Source organism: Clarias gariepinus, chromosome 12 (genome assembly GCF_024256425.1).
Source record: "Clarias gariepinus isolate MV-2021 ecotype Netherlands chromosome 12, CGAR_prim_01v2, whole genome shotgun sequence".
Classification (NCBI taxonomy): domain Eukaryota; kingdom Metazoa; phylum Chordata; class Actinopteri; order Siluriformes; family Clariidae; genus Clarias; species Clarias gariepinus.
In genome coordinates, this window is record NC_071111.1 from 27,563,593 (window position 1) to 27,581,674 (window position 18,082).

The window sequence follows — 18,082 nt, forward strand, 5'->3', positions numbered from 1 at the left end:
TGTTGGTTTCGATGGCGTGTTTAAAGGCTCTTACGAAGGACGTGAACTCAAGAGGGTCACCATAGAATGAAGGAACGTTGCGCGAGGGTAAGGAATGTTGCCTCTGACTCTTTGCAAACATTTCTGTAAGATCTGCCTGAAGTGGCATCCTACCCTGAGGCTCCACTATGTCAGTGTTGTAAAGTGAGTGTTCGTTACCTTGGGTGGGCCGTTCCATTAGGGTGCTTGACATTATGGGTTTGGCACTCACTGGCATGCTTAAGTGGGTTGCTCGGAGGCGTGATGGCAGCTCGAGGTATTCCGTTGCCGAACTGTGGTTGCAGTGGTCGTTTTGCTCTGGTTCCGAGGGGCGTGCACCACTCGTTTCGACGACCACGCTCCGTCTGGCAGGATGTTGTTTTTTGCGGTTCTGGTAAGAATTTAGTTCAGCATCGGCCATTGCAAGCGCCGTTTCCATTTCCAGCCTTTCCTTTTGTGCCTTTAATTGTGCTTGTTTAGCCTTTAGTTGTGCTTCCTCAACCTTTAATCCTTTAATCTTGCTTTCAATTGCTCTTCCTCAGCCTTTAATTGTGCTTCCTCCAGCTCCAGCGCCTGCCGATCTCTCAAAGTTGCTGCTTTAGCCAGCAAAGCTGCTCTGTTGGCTTCTGCCTTTTTTAGTCGAGCTTCGGATGCTGCTGACGTTAAGGACCTCTTGGATGCCGCTGACGTTACGCTTCCTTGCCTTTGGGGGGCGGGCGTCTTACGCTCCGCCATTGACACACTGTCGTTTGGCGAAACTCCATCGTCAACTGTTTGAGACAGCTTAAAGCGATTACTAGTGTCCGCGATCCACGACTCCACTCTTATCATGAATTCTGTGCAGCGCGTTAATCTAGGGTGATACCAGTGGTGCTGATCGGTTTCACGCTCTTCATCCTTTGCGCACGATCGCACTGTTACATTACTTTCAATAAAGTCATTTAGCAGCGCTTTGTATTGGCGGCGCTTGGCTTTAACGTCATGCAAATTACAAGCATTGTCCATAAGCGCCTCTAGTTCATTGTATAATACAGTCAACTGACTCCACTTGCCTTCTCTGGCGCTCTTCAGTTCGTCGAGCACCATCACCTGCTCAGATTCGGCGATAGCGGCGTTGTCCTCGCCGTGTGACATGGTGAAGTTTAAGGCAGGCAAGTCCTCTTCTCGCTTTCGGTTTCGGTTGATGCGCGTTTTTGAAGTCGCACGTGCGCTCTTCACAATCTTAAATCACTTATCTTCATTTCTGCGGCGGAGCCAAGCTTTTGACTTTAATGTAGGTGCATGTTATTCACAAGTTCTGACGCGTGTCTTTAGTTACACAGTGTCACTGACGACATCAGACGTTTCGTTGATTTCTTTGTCTCTCGTTTATTTTCAACATCAAAAACAACGGTTGTTACAGTTTCTTACATAAATCCACTGTAGTCACGACAAGTCGCTTGCTGTGTTCTGTAGCTTCGATAGATTACAGTTACAACAACTTATTTTACTGTATTCCTTTTAGCTAACTGTCTCACGTTATCACGGTCAAAAGCTTGTGTGCTCCAAACCTTTCTGTATCCTTCCGTGTCTTAACAACAACTACAACTAACGTGCGTGATAGACATGGAACTGCATAACTATGGAATGATGTCACAGAACAACCCATGAAGTGATGTCACAATACAAATTATATTTATGATACTTAATGCTTAATGCTTAGCTAATAAACTGAAATAAGGTAAACATAACAACAAATCACAAGAATGAAATATGGCCCTTACAATAATGTTTATTTTGTGTCTCACTGCTATAAACAGGGTAAAAAGGGATAATATAATCTGATCTCTCACACACACAAAAATAATAAGCAGTTTATGAAAAAAATGTGTTTACTTACACTTGCCACAATTTAAAAACATTTTATTTTTTGGAAGTTTAATTAACAAGTTAAAACACATCACAAGACAGGGACAAAAATTCATTGAAACCACAGTGGAGATTTTTATTGATTTATTTATTGATTGATTGATTTTATTAACAGAATTAATTAGCTTTAAGACATGAGCAAAGCTTGTTTGGCTGAAGAAAAGAAAATGCTAATTAATGTCTCTTCCTCCCAGATCGAAATCCAAACAAAAGCTTTTGTTTTAAATTCGTCAGGAACAAACTAATAAGGCTGATTTAGCAAGGATCTTATAATGAATTTTTTTTTTTTTTTTTTTAAACACAATGGAACAGGTAATTTAATATCTTTTAAAATACAGCTGTAGTTTTAACTTTCCTGACCAAGGAAGAAAAATAGAAAATTAAACAATTAATCTCCTCAGGGATAAAAGGTGCAGAAGATCCCCCAAATTGTAAGATTTAAATCAGCCTCCAAATTGAGTTGAATATTAGTTAAAAGATGAACAATTATTGCTAGATGCATCTGCCACACTTAAATTCTAAAAAGAAATTAATTCTGATTTTATTTGTCACATACACAGTCATATGCTTAATTCTTCGCATATCCCAGGTTCTTGTTAGTGAGCTGAGGTCAGAGCGCAGAGTCAACCATTTTACAGCGCCCCTGGAGCAGACAGGGTTAAGGGCCTCGCTCAAGGGCCCCACAGCGGCAACCTGGCGGAGCTGGGGCTTGAACCGCCGATCTGCCGATCCGTAGCTCAGAGCCTTAACACACTGAGCCACCACTGCCCCCTATGCTTCCATATGCTTACCGCCCAGCCCCGAACCAGGAGAGAGAAACATACACACACATGCTGTGTCTGAAGTTCTCTGTTTATTATCAGCAAAGAAAGCATATTTAATTTATATTATTTGTCATTCCAAATAATAACATAATCTTACAAACACGTCAGCTTTAAAGTAAGTCATAAATAAAGAATAAATAAAGATTGGTGATAAAGAATGTCTCATTGTGTCTCTACAGGTTGTGGGATTGTGGTGTTTCAGATGAAGGCTGTGCTGCTCTGACTTCAGCTCTGAGATCAAACCCCTCACACCTAAGAGAACTGGATCTGTCCCATAATAATGTAGGAGACTCAGGAGTGAAGTGTCTCTGTGCTGTACTGGAGAATCCTCTCTGTAAACTGGAGACACTGAGGTAAGATCATCTCTCTGAGAGTCACATGACCTGCTCCTCAGTAAGACACATTCTCTAATAGTGAGACTGAAGCAGAAGTTTTAGGTTGATCATCAATGTCCTGAGGAGGAAGATTGTTTCTTTTCACTGCACACTGATGATTTGTCACAGAGTCTTTGGGTCAGATGTACGCACAGTCTTATACAGTAAAGTTAAAAAAAAAAAAACATTATTGTGGCACTGTGCAAAAGTAATCAGTATTTATAACACCTCCTTTGGCAGATATCAAAACTAGTAACGCTTTTTATAGCCAGCTAAAAGTCTTTTAATTATTTTACTTTCTTGTACATTCTCCTTGCAAAGGGCTTCTATTTTTTTAATATTCTTTGGTCGTCTAGAATGCGCAACACTTAAGATTTACCCACAAATTTTCAATGATGTTTAAATAATTGAAAATGATAGCCATTAGGGGACTGTGATGGTCATTCCAAAACCCAAAAGAGATATTCCATAGTGGATATCGAGGTATGTTTATGATCATTGTCCTGTTGTAGAAGCCATCGACTTTTCAGCTTTAGCCGTTTTACAGATGGTGTGATGTTTGCTTCCAAAATTTGGTGGTATTTAGTGGAATCCATTCTTTGCTCCACCCATGCAATGTTTCCTGTTCCACTGGCTGCAACACAATGCCAAAGTGTGATAGATCCACCCCCATGCTTAATATTTGGCAAGGTGTTCTTTTCATGAAATGCTGATCCTTTTTATTCTCCAAACATGCCTTTGCTGATCTATTTTAACTTTATCAGTCCACAGCACTTGTTTCCAAAAAGCATCAGGGTTCTGTAGATCTTCTGTTGCACACTTCTGACATTGAATTTTATGATGGGGACGCAGGTAAGCTTTTCTTCTGCTGACTCTTCCATGAAGATCTTGTCTGTGCAAGCATCGTTGCACAGTGGAACGGTGCACCAACACTCCTGAGACTGCTAAATCTTCCTGCAGGTTTTTTGCAGTCAAATGAGGATTTTTCATTTGTCTTTCTGACCAGCATGCGAGCAGTTCTCTCCAAGAGTGTTCTTGGTCTTCCAGATCTCATCTTGACCTCCACAGTTTCCCTGAACTGCCATCTCTTAAGTACATTTCTCACTGTGGAAACTGCAAGCTGACAATTTTACAGTTAAAAAATTTCATGTAAAAAATCTCCAAACTCAAATTCACAGCCAAAAATTTTACTCCAAAAGTAGAGTAATTTCTCATTAAAATCAAGGACCTGACAACCGCTCCAATGACACTGTGTTAATTTAACATGCTTCTGAGAGGAGGACAAAATAAAGTGTCCTCCTCTCAGATGATGATTGATGATTTGTGAAATTTCAAGGATTCTTCCTAAAATCCACAAAACAATCTCTTTATGTCAGTCTTTCTTTAGAAATTTTATTTACTGTGAAGTTCACTTTTAAACCTGTAGAGCCTGATGGATCCCATTTGTAGACATTTTCTACTCTCCACTAGATTTATAATTCAGGAATATCTATTTAAAGTAAATTATTAGCAAATATTGTGGTTTACATAAGACATGGGTTATTTTTTAATTTAATGATTTATACTTAAATTTATACTTAATGATTTATACTAAATTAAAAAATATATATATACTGCAGCAATATACTGTCAATATACACACAGAGAGAAACAAAATATAAGACTGAGTATAATCAATTTTAATTACATTGTTAATTAGAATAAACTGTGGGTGTCATTCTAAATAATAACGTAATTTTTACAAACACATCAACTTTAAAGTAAGTCTTAAGGATTAAAATCTGGTGATGAAGAGTGTGTCATTGTGTCTCTCTACAGGTTGTGTAGGTGTGGTGTCTCAGATGAAGGCTGTGCTGCTCTGACTTCAGCTCTGAGATCAAACCCCTCACACCTGAGAGACCTGAATCTGTCTAATAACAAAGTGGGAGACTCGGGAATGAAGTGTCTCTGTGCTGTACTGGAGAATCCTCACTGTAAACTGGAGACACTGAGGTAAGATCATCTCTCTGAGAGTCACATGACCTGCTCCTCAGTAAGACACATTCTCTAATAGTGAGACTGAAGCAGAAGTTTTAGGTTGATCATCAATGTCCTGAGGAGGAAGATTGTTTCTTTTCACTGCACACTGATGATTTGTCACAGAGTCTTTGGGTCAGATGTACGTATGTGAGAAGCTGCAGAGCAAAACATGACTTGATGTGACTGCAGTGTGTCTGAAATGACTGTAAAATTTATAAAACACTGTAACTAATCACACAAACTGCACCTGGGACACAAACTAAATGCACTGTGTGTGAGCTGTAGGGTTTAAAAGCAGCAGGGAAATGCAAATGAGAAACATTTTATTGGTCTTAAAGCTGAAATAATGTTTATTTTGTCAGTGAACATTCGTCTCCATCTAGCTGCTATAAACAGGGTTGCTATATCTGTATCATAGAAGCAGTATTAAAACCCTTCAGTTTTTATTGAACACAGCCCTGGGGTGCTCCAGTGCTGAGACTGAGGGAGGCTGAGACATGACCGCCCATCCTTACTGCCTGTGGTCTGCCAGTTAGGAAGTTGGAGATCCACTGACACAGAGATGAGCTGAGTCACAGGTGCTCCAGCTTGGTGGTGAGTGTGGAGGGAATTATGGTATTAAATGCAGAGCTGTAGTCGATGAAGAGCATTTTAACATAATTCCCTTTCCTAGTGTCCAGGTGTGGAGGAGGTGAGAGATGGCATCATCAGTAAAACGGTTGGGGCGGTATACAAACTGTAGTGGGTTGAGTGTGTCTGGTAGTGAAGAAATGAAGTCTCTGACCAGGCGTTCAAAGCACTTCATCAGTACTGAGGTGAGAGCTACAGGGCGATAGTCATTAAGAGAAGCAAGTTGAGGTTTCTTTGGGACAGGAACAATGATGGACTCTTTGAAGCATGTGGGGATCACCGACTGAGATAAAGAGATGTTGAATATCTCAGTGAATACAGGTTCTAGCTGGTCTGCGCAGGCTCTGAGAATACGGCCTGAGATGCCGTCTGGTCCTGCTGCTTTCCTGGTGTTCACTCTCTTTAAGCCTCTCCTCACGTCATGCTCTGTGATGATGAACGCGCTTCCGGTGCTGGCAGTGACTTCCTGTCTGCAGCCGTTAGCGTCGCTAGCATTAGCGTCGCTAGCATTAGCGTCACTAGCGTCTTTAGCTGTCATGCAGCTTGCATAAGGCAGTGTCCGTGTCCGCTTGTGGTGGAATATAAACGGCGCTGATTATGACCGATGTAAACTCCCGAGGTAGATAAAAAGGACCACACATGATGGACAGTAGTTCCAGGTTTGGTGTGCAGGAGCGTGTGAGAGGAACAACGCTCGCGCTGTTGCACCAGCTGCTGTTCACCATTAAACACACGCCGCCTCCCCTTGACTTCCCTGAGTCCCGTGTCCTGTCCATGCGGTGAACCGAGAAGAACTCGGCCGGCTCGATGGCGTGGTCCGGCACCGCTGGATTCAGCCATGTCTAGGTGAAGCAGAGGAGATTGCAGTCCCGAATGTCTCTCTGGAACTTTATCCTGGCCCTGAGGTCATCGAGCTTGTTCTCCAGTGACTGTTGGCGAGCAGAATGCTAGGCAGAGGTGTGCGGTGTGCACGGGCTCTCAGCCAGTTCCTGACGCCGGCTCGTTTCCGTCGCGTCCTTTGTTATCCCTCAGGATCTCACTCGTCCAGCTCGGATCCGAAGTTAAAAACGTTGAATTGTGAGTACATTGTACACCAATAGAAACAAGAGTGTCTCTATCATAACTAATGTACTCCATGGTGATGAATTAGCCGGTTTAAAGTTACTGAAAGATATCTTAAAAAACGAAAACAAAGTAAAATAGGTCGGAGCAGTCGTGACGGCAGCCGACCTCTCCGGCGCCATCTTGGACGCAAGGCGCAAGCAGTATTAAAACCATGTTTAGTTGTTTCACTGAGCTCTTAAATATTCTTGTATTATTTCACATTCTGGCATAAATAAAGAATATCTATAAATAAACTCAGTGACTCAAATACACTCATACAGTAACACAGAGCTGAAGTTGAGAACAGGATCAGTAGGTGTGTGTATGAGAGGAGATCACAGTGCATGATCACTACTGTATGTTTAATATAGAGAATGTGAAGTTACGTCACACTGTTTTTTTACCGCGCTGCTTTTTGGAAAGGCACAGGCATCTTTGGTTTTTATGCTGATCAGTTGCCATGGTGACACACATGTGTTGAGAGTGACACATAGACATGAATATTAATTATTTTTAAATGTAATGATTTGTATTTGACATCATATTGTTTAATTCATAAATTTTTGTTTTCAGCATGTTTTACACTTTTACTTTTTTGATCATGCAGCAATATATTGTAAATATATACACGTGCTGAGAGGATTAAAATATAAGATCATTTTTGATCACATTGTTATTAAGTATAAACAGGTCATGCCATTCCCAATAATAACACACTTTTACAAACACATCAGCTTTAAAGTAACTCTTAAATGATTATTAAAATCTGGTAATGAAGAGTGTGTCATTGTGTCTCTCTACAGGTTGTGTGATTGTGGTGTCTCAGATGAAGGCTGTGCTGCTCTGACTTCAGCTCTGAGATCAAACCCCTCACACCTAAGAGAACTGGATCTGTCCTATAATAAAGTAGGAGATCCGGCAAAGAAGCTGCTCCCTGCTCTTAAGAATGATAAACATTACAAACTACAGATTTTAAGGTGAGTAATGAATGTTTTATATAATTGTTGGGAAAAAACACTAAATTTAAGTAATTTCTTTAGTTTGTAAATTTTTATTTATTTCAAAGAAATATAGGATTAGCAGGTTAGAAGTATTATCACTGTGTTTTATTTAAATTTAATTTTTAATTATTAAATATTCTTTAATATTGTTTTGTGTTTAGAAAATTTTGTTGATTTTAAATTCATGTGAAGACTGAAAACAGGGAGTCAGACTGATTCTACAAAATGTCAGAAATGAGTGCATGAGAGTGATTGTAAATGAACAGCTCGTCTCCTTGTGACACCCTGCTATCTCTGACTTCATACTGCTGCTTTTGTCTGAACAAGATGATCTCTGCTTTTCCCTGTTTCTAAAAAGCAGCACTTTCTTCTCAACTCTCATGAAAGCAAAAAAATATTGTATTTAAGCCGCCACTTTCCTCACTCTGACACTTCTTCCAGCACCCGACCTCCACCTTAAAGTCTGCACTTAAATATAAATGTAGAACAAGAGCTAAATGACTCAGTAGTGTTGATTATTTAAAAAGCTCCAAAGCCTGTGATTGGATAAGAGCAGTGATGTGATGAGTAAATATCTGCTCATGTTCCTGTTATAACACAGATGTTACTAAGAATGAAGAAATGTTGAATGATTAATTATAAACAGGAGATGATGTTTCCCTCGAAGGAGAGATGATTACATGCTGTTGATCATGAAGTACCACAGTCCAGTTTATGGTTATTAATACACATTTTCCTTTTAGGTTTAGTCGGTGATGAACATCTTTGTGTGATGAAGACTCCGGTGTTCCTGCGTTTCCATGTTGGTGATGGAAAACATGCTCATAAACACATCATTCATTTAGTTATAACACATTAAACAGACTCAGAGACGTGAGAAGTGTGTGTTCATCGTGCACAGTGAGCTTGCACTATATCCAGGCCTGACAAAACAGATTTAGCTACTGATCCATATACTGTACTGCCACATGATTCATCTTTGTTTATATAAGGTCTATATATTTTCACACCATGCTCCTGTGATGGGTGTACGCCCAAATTATTATTACACCGCTCCTCACTCACTTCTCACTCACTAGATAGGTGGCCTCCCCTTCTGCAGGTGTTTTGTCCCCCTCTACCCACACACCAGTGTGTGCACACCTTTCCTTACCTTTTTCCTCGTCTCGTGCTCATATTTGTGGTGCCGACCGTGTGCCAAACCTGTATACTGTATATATACACTGTATTATATATATTTCTAGAAAAGATTTACTTTTTTACAGCATAAATTATTTTTTTAACTACAGTTATTTCACTTTTTCTGGGTTATTTGTTCAACATTTCTTTCCCACTTCCATAGAGCTCTACCGTCAGCTAATTCCATATCTGTTAAAATATTTCCAAAAACATCAGAACAGCGTTGGAACAGCATTGGACTTAAAATGTCCTATTTTGTACCTTACACTAGCTTGATACTTTTAAGCCTATTTTCACTGGAATAGTTATTCTGTTTAGAAAGTCTTTAAATCATTAAACATTTTCCCTCCAATTCCCATCATGTGCATCATGTACATTTATTTTGCAGTACCTCTTTCAATTACATATGTTTTTTACCACTTAAAAAAAAATAAAAATAAAATACTGTAGCCACTGTCTCTTTATTTATTTAAAGCTTTTCTTATTTCTTGCTCTAGACATATTATTGAGTCCATAGTGTTCCTCCCTTTTCGGAATCCACTTTAATAAGAAGCTCTTAAACCTCTCTTTTCCAGTAAGCATACTATCCTGTCATTTACTATTCATTCCATCAGTTTACAGACATGCATTGTAATTTGCCTATAATTCCTGGTTTCCTTATTGGTATAATTATTACCTTCTACCAATTTCCCGGGAGTCACCTTCTTCCACATCCTATTAAATAATAACAGATTACCCAGTCTTAAAAACTTTAATTTTATTTTTAAGTTCATTATTATTTTATTCACGCTTTTAGCAAAAACATTGTGAAACAATGTGTTGAAATTAGCTGTGTGTAAGAGTTAAGAATGATTAATGTTGAACTCTGATAAATAAGACAACTCTCCCATCTAGTGTTACAACATTGCATTTGCTTTTAGTAGTTATTGCAAGGGATTATGTAAGGGACTGCCCCTAGAGGGCACTGTGGCTATGTTTGTTTTCTTTGGTGAGTAGTTTTGTTAGAAGACCCAGTTTCCCAGAAGGCACCTCGGTCAGGTGTTGACGAAGTTCACCTGAGCCGAGGTGGCTCATTAGGGACATTATAAAAAGCTGTTAGTTCTGGGAAACTGGGTCGAGCATTAATATTGTGTAGTGGGCTTTTGTTTTATTTTGTTTGAATTCAGTTTTTGTGTTGAACTGGCTCTGAGGGCATGTTTATGTTAAACGTGATTAAGTGTATTTTTGGTTTTGTTGTCGTTTGTGAGTATTAATTATGTGACTGGTGTCCTTTTGTTTTCAGTCAGTCCTATTTATTTCGTCTGTATGTATTTAGGGTCTTTCCCCTTTTTCTTTGGAAGTTTTCCCTGTGTTTAATCTAAGCTCTAAAGCCTGGGTCTGCTCTACGAGTCCGTGGGTGTGTGTGGATGTGTGTGTATGGCTCTTCGAGGTAGGTAGGATGTGCATGAGATGTGAGGGAGTATGAAGTTGGAGATGTGTGTATGAAGCGTGTGTGTGTGTGCCGCTCATAGGAGCGCGGGTGTGTGTGTGTGGGTGCCGCTCATAGGAGTGTGTGTGTGGGTGCCGCTCATAGGAGTGTGTGTGTGTGGGTGCCGCTCATAGGAGTGTGTGTGTGGGTGCCGCTCATAGGAGTGTGTGTGTGTGGGTGCCGCTCATAGGAGTGTGTGTGTGTGTGGGTGCCGCTCATAGGAGTGTGTGTGTGTGTGGGTGCCGCTCATAGGAGTGTGTGTGTGTGTGGGTGCCGCTCATAGGAGTGTGTGTGTGTGTGGGTGCCGCTCATAGGAGTGTGTGTGTGTGTGGGTGCCGCTCATAGGAGTGTGTGTGTGTGTGGGTGCCGCTCATAGGAGTGTGTGTGTGTGTGGGTGCCGCTCATAGGAGTGTGTGTGTGTGTGGGTGCCGCTCATAGGAGTGTGTGTGGGTGCCGCTCATAGGAGTGTGTGTGGGTGCCGCTCATAGGAGTGTGTGTGGGTGCCGCTCATAGGAGTGTGTGTGGGTGCCGCTCATAGGAGTGTGTGTGGGTGCCGCTCATAGGAGTGTGTGTGGGTGCCGCTCATAGGAGTGTGTGTGGGTGCCGCTCATAGGAGTGTGTGTGGGTGCCGCTCATAGGAGTGTGTGTGGGTGCCGCTCATAGGAGTGTGTGTGGGTGCCGCTCATAGGAGTGTGTGTGGGTGCCGCTCATAGGAGTGTGTGTGGGTGCCGCTCATAGGAGTGTGTGTGGGTGCCGCTCATAGGAGTGTGTGGGTGGGTGCCGCTCATAGGAGTGTGTGGGTGGGTGCCGCTCATAGGAGTGTGTGGGTGGGTGCCGCTCATAGGAGTGTGTGGGTGGGTGCCGCTCATAGGAGTGTGTGGGTGGGTGCCGCTCATAGGAGTGTGTGGGTGGGTGCCGCTCATAGGAGTGTGTGGGTGTGTGGGTGCCGCTCATAGTAGCAGACGAGGTTTCATTCCACCGGCAAGGGCTTGGGTTACATGTATATAAGATGTGTTTTTAAGCCTTTATCACAGCCCTATAAGGGTAATATGTCTAGCCTGGAGCGAGTGTGTGTATGTCTTAGGTATTAGAGCCTGACTGTGAGTCTCTGTCCCCACTCTAGGTTAGAGTGAAGTGTTAAAGGTTTCTCGTATCCCTATGTGATTTATGGAATCTCCAAGTGTGTTCGAGTTATTGAGTCTGTGTATGTTTTCTAAATACCTCAGTGTCATGTTTTCCAGAGCCAGTGTTTTGTTTTAGTTTTCATGTGATTAGTTTGTTTGTCAATAAAAACTCTATTTTGAAAAGAACCCTCTGCATTTATGCCTGCCCTTTGTAAGCCCACGGCGTACCAACAGCCCGATACACCCGAAGCGTGACAGATTATGGGTAATACTGAATGTTGTTGGCTGCTTCCGCTATGAGCTTGGCATAGGTTTTGTGCTGGGTGCCCTTTCTAACACAACCCTCTAAACACATGTCTATGTAAACTTTAAGTACACAATAAATTTGTTTAAACAAAAAATGTATATTGTAATAATATTGTGAACTATACTATAAGTGCAGTCATATGTACAGTATTTTTAAAATTATATATTACTAGCTCAATATTTATCTTACAAAAGCATAATTTGAGGTATAGTAGTTTTATACTACTAACTATACTAACTTTAGTTAATTAATTATAGTTAAGATAATAGTTGTTTACTGTTCTTTATAGCATTAGCTTTCTATTCATGTATAAAATTTTGTAGTTGAATGATTAACTGTATTTGAGCACTTGTAGACTTAATTAACTTGGCATTAACTAATATGAGCCTTACCCTTTGATTCTATGAATGAATGAATAAATAAATTAATTAATTAATAAAAAAAAAGATACATTCTCATTTGAGAACATTTATTTATAAATTAACTAAAGATTACTTGCTGATCCTAAAGCTTGTGTGCAACCATTACCTGTGAATGGAGTGTGAGTATTAACTCGATGCTGTTCCTCACGCTGCTCCAATGTTTCGTCAACCCTTAATTCTGCCTGTCACACTGCATGTGCTGCCTACTGGTACATTTACTAAGGAATACCAGATACATTCATGCACTTATAAGTTATGACTGATTGAGTGATATTGCGAAAAGTAGTTATGTTAAATGATACCACAAATACTGTATGCAGTAAAGCACTGTCACAAACTAAAATAACCTGACCACATGATACCAGCAGAAACACTCATTCAATGAGGAATACTTTGTTCTGGGTTAATGAAAACAAAGTATGGAAAGTGTTTCTCTTATCAACATCAGCACATGACACACTGATCAAACTATTTAATGTTATCAGAAGAGTAAATCTAAGTATAAGTGTCACAGATGTTATCTTGTATATTTTGAGAATTTCTCACCCCAACCCTGAATCAGAATAAATATTTCCAAAACACTTATGATGCAACAGATATGTTTCTACTTCTTTGAATTGTAATGCAAGGTGTGAATTAATGTTTGGAACCTGATGTACTCTGTAGTAGAGGCATGGTTGTCACATGTCAGCTCTTCCTGCAGAACACACATTTACACACATAAAATTGCAGTGTTAGGCAGTAAACACAGAGATATTATGGGTCTTTTTCTCTGTCGGTGTATGAAAAATCCTATGAACCCTATGTTTTTTTCCCATTTTTTAAATAGACAGACAACAGTTTGAGACATCAATTACCATTGTAAAAGGTGACCATATTTCCCTTGCTAACTTAAGTCCCGTTCACTGAGAGAAGTAGATAAACGCTACATGAATGTTATTGAATCCTATTAAGGCTCTTCTCTCAGAGCCACCAGCTGACCCTGTGTAAGAAGGAACAACACTAAAGATGACGCTGTCTGGATGTAAAGGAACAAACAGAAAACCATTAACCATGTCAATGACTGAGAACACCATAAGTGAACTAGATATACCATTTAAAACATTGCTACGGTCAGCTACATGAGGTGGAATGAGATCAATACATGTATTGGCGACATGATAATCATCTGTCAAACGCCAGAGAGTCATAGGTTTTTTTTTTTTTCATATTTCTTGTGAGTTGCAAAAACAGGAAGTTTAGGTTCAGCTGATTTAAAATCCAATTGCATGTGTAAATATGAAGTAACATCAATGCCCGAGATACGGGGGAGTGTCAACCTCTTGCCAATGTTAGAGAGGCATCAAGTGACCTAAGGCCAAAGGCTTAGTGATGTAAATATGACAATCTTCTCCAGTCACCCTAGCAATGAAAATGTTAGACCTGGTTAACAAACCCAAGCATCCTAGCAATGTCTAATAGAACTATTGAAGCTTTTTCACAATTAAAAAGTACTCATTGATAGTCATTATAATATAGAACCAGCTGACTATTTTTATTTTTTTATTTTTTTTTGTCTGCTGACAATCCATCACCTCACAGTCTATAAACTCACAAATAATCATAAGGAATCAGAAAACTTTGGACAGCTTTTGCCAAAGTAGGTTTCTGCTTATTTTTATGAGACTGATAATGAGCTTTCGACTTCTGGGGGTGGAAAAATCTAGGAACCTATGTTAATCACATCCAGAGGTTGGAAATCTAATGGAACTAAAATTTCTGTGTCATTTTTGTCAAGCATGGACCATGTCCATTTCTCTGGTATTTTTTTAATCTTTTTCCATACATTACACCTGTGTAGAGCTCAGCGACTTACAGTACATGTCATTGTTACTTTTAGCGTTTTTAGAGGGGGGACCAAAAGCCATCAGCATCACATTAACTGCCAGATCTAAGCCAGGGTCTGAATCCTTAAACTCTGACAGCTTTCTTGATAGTATCCGACAGTCACAACTACTGTAGGAAAGAGATAAATACAATATCTTTGATTGAGACAGAGATAGTTTTTCTGCCTGTTTTCCTTCTAGAGAGTTAATGGAATGTTAAGACTGCTCTGACATCTTTTGAGCGGAGAGAGCAGCATGCTTATGATTATCACATTTTTGCACCAGTTTTTTTTTTTTTTTTTAATATTTTTATCACTCTCACACTTCTCTCATTCTATCTGCAGCAAATGATTGCATTTAAGAGCATGCCACTGTCTAAATACCTCAAGGTCTTATTCCACGCTTTTCCGAGGCAGAAAAAGATTATGCTTTAGTTAATTTATCCTTATTCTTAATCTTAAGATATTTGCAAAGCTTTCATTTTTTTCTTGCTACACAATTTATCCAACATCTGCCCTAGTTCCTTCTCATTCCTATGATCCTGAAATCATGTTGCAATATTGCCAAACCAATACAAATGCTTACTCATTCAGTACTGAGAAGATTTCACAGTAGAGTTTTACTGATTCATCTATAGTCATCTAGCAGCAAGTTCTTTTAACAGGATGGAACTCACCAGTGCAATCATGCACAGGACCTTCAGAGTCCCCAGAACCAAGGCGGATAATGCTGCTGTCCCTTGGATCAGTCACAGCAGTCAAAGCCCATCACTGTTCCACTGGGGTTATCAAAACTTTTGTAAATCCTTCTGGTCAAGATGAGTGAATTTAAAGTTAAAGAAATCAGGAGACTCAGTATGTAAAAAAGCCATATTTATATTAGTCTCATGGTGAGGTGTCAACATATGACCCCAGGGCAATGGATGGAAGGGAAAACACAATCAAGGAAGGACATAAACATCATATAAGCACAAGTGAACACTTACAAAAATCACACTAACATGAATTAAATCCTAATAATTATATTTTTATGATAAGTATTGAATATGTTGTTATGTATCATTATTAAGGTATATTAAGTATTTTATAAAGGATGTTTGTTTATTTATTATTTTGTTGTTGTTGTTGTTGGTTAAGTAATTGGTGTTCTTAAAATGGCCGGCGTGTATCCCTTCTTGTCTCCTGGTATAGGCTCCAGGCTTCCCATGACCCTGTACAGAACAAGATGAATGAATGAATACATTCCTTGACATACTTTAGGTGTACAGTGAGACAGTGAGTGACTGTTAACTGATACAGTACATGTGGGTTTGATATTTGAAATGTCACTTTATAGCAGTAAGATACCTGTAATGATAAATATTACTGTTTTAATAGTTTGATGCGGGACCCCCTCTTTGAAAGGAGCCATCCATGGTTATTCAAAAAAAGATGATAAACAATAAATGATTTATAATAATAATAATAATAATAATAATAATAATAATAATAATTTTAGTTTTTGGACCTGAAAAACTCTCACATTTCAGTGTCTGTGCTATTAACAGTAAATATGTAAATGCCACACCACTAAAATCTCTTGTGGCAGATTAATCTGCTTACAGGAATAGCAGCTGTTTTGCTGTTTTAAGCAGAGTATGAGGAGAGTTTTACTGTTTTTCTTTGTTCTGGATTAACTCTGGGTGAGAACAAGCAGAGGCTCACCATACTGTTCTTAAATTAAGAAATTAATAAAGTAATAGTAGTACAAGCATTAGCACTGTAACTACTAAACTTTACTTCTAGTGACTCTTGTAGGAAATGTTTCATATACTGAAACGTATAGATATAGATGTAGATCAGGGGTCCCTAAGTACAGTCCTGGAGGGAAAGTGTTCAACACCGTTTGGTAATTTTTCTTCTTCCCAAAAACAACTGATTTAACTAATCTATTAATTCCTAGGTTCAGTGGGTGTGTTTAGGTGTTGGTGAATTAAAACTGTGCTGGTCACTGGCCCTCCAGGACTTAATTTGGAGACCCCTGATGTAGATCATAATTCACACAGTTACTGTAGCTTAAAGGACTGTAAGCATTAACACTTTACAGTAATAAATTGTTCAGTTTTCAAAAACATGTGTGACAGCATAACACAGTTATGTTTATGCCCTGGTCCTGAAGCACAACACATTTGTTTCCTACTATCCAAAACAGCCATGTATTCTTTGTTTATTATTGTGCCTATAGTTTTATTGACCTTAACAACCTATAGACAAAAACAAAATAAAAATCACTGTTTTAATAAATAGCGATGGGACAGACCCAGAAGGAAAAGAAGAAAGAAGGGATAAGATACTGTATAGTGTCTTCCATAAGATACGCAATAGCATAGGTTAAGATATAGTGCCTTCCAGGTCTTTTGCCTTAGACATCGAGATTCAACTACTGAAGATTATTTGGTAGAAAACTACAATACGATGCCTTTATTTCTGAATGTGACCCAAAGCGTGGAAAGGCTTCTTTACTTTCTTACAGCCAAAATCTTTGATCAAATGACAAATAATTTTGATGATTAGCCTGCACTAGTATTTTACAAAGAAACTGTCCATAATAACTCTCTATACAAATTGTGTATAAAAGATTTAGTACTAACCTTACACAAGAAGGTGTCTGTCTTAACCAGAAATAACTTAACCAGAATGTCTTAATCAATTTTATCATCAACTATGATAATAATCAGTCTGATATCATCTCACGTTTCTACTCTAGCTGGACTGTTTAATTTATTACCAACTAGCGTATATACCAGCTGTTTATGGAAAATATGGTTTTTAGAAATAGTTAAAAAGCTAAAACTAAAAATAGGCTGATCTGCTTTAATGTAACATACATGTCTGTCTGTCTTTCTGTACAGCAGAACTCTCTTTTGTATTATTATTTGTATTATACAAATAAATAAAGTTTGTAAGATGATATTGTTTACACTAAGTTGTTTCCTGTTCGGTACTCAGACAGTAAATCACAGATGAGAAATCGAAGACGTAGATCAGATAAAGATTATGTTTTGTCTTAAAATGACTCCAATGCATTTAAATTTACTTATACCACTTCAGCGCTGTTATTTCTGCTGATGAACTAATCCCAGTAAAAATATTAAGTTAAGCTTTTCTAATTAATATCTATTGTTGCAGGTGTTGGTGTTCATTGAGCAAGTAGCTTATTAGTAACTTATTTTAAAGCACATAACTGTTCATAACATCGCTTTTACTTAACATTATGATTTCACTTATGATGGAGGTAAAACTTCAGGCAGATATCTAAGTATTGTAAAAGTTGCAATAAATTCTGTCCAGCGACTGATTTAAGACACCCACAGTTTGAGGTATGCTCAGTATGCTGCCCAAACTTGTGTTTTCTAATCTGGCACAAAACTGTTCATAATTTCTACTGAACATTTTAACTTCATTTATGGTGCAGGTTTAACCTCAGGCAAATAGAGAACGACTACCAAAGTTAAATTAAATTCTGTCAGACACACAGACAGAAGACAGAGACTGGTTTCTGGTCCTCCAATGTATGAAATGCAAAGATATCATTGAAAGAGTAAATTCTGACCAATGTACAGACAAAAACTTTCTTTTATTTGGATTTGTTTTTAGTTTTCTGGAGAAGAAGGAGATTTCATGTTGTTGAGGGTGGAAGGTGAGGAACTAGGGTTGAAAAGTAAAATAAAACCATGTAATTAATTACACCTTTGGCAATATCCTTAATCAGAAACATGACATTCTGTATATCCTAAATACATGTTTTACCAGTGTATATATTTTTTTCTGTTATATCTTTTTGTTTTAGTTAGTGGTGTT

General features: G+C 38.9%; 1 protein-coding gene across 1 annotated transcript in view; it reads left to right on the plus strand.

Annotated features, from left to right (window-relative positions):
* Positions 1–9,490, plus strand: part of LOC128533834 (NACHT, LRR and PYD domains-containing protein 12-like) — a 60,504-nt gene extending 51,014 nt beyond the window's left edge. The window contains exons 10-13 of the mRNA XM_053508091.1: positions 2,930–3,103; positions 4,943–5,116; positions 7,681–7,854; positions 8,622–9,490. Coding sequence (XP_053364066.1) covers positions 2,930–3,103; positions 4,943–5,116; positions 7,681–7,854; positions 8,622–8,634 — 535 coding nt within the window. The 3' untranslated portion in view covers positions 8,635–9,490. The remainder of the gene's footprint in view (positions 1–2,929; positions 3,104–4,942; positions 5,117–7,680; positions 7,855–8,621) is intronic.
* The last annotated feature ends 8,592 nt before the right edge of the window (positions 9,491–18,082 follow it).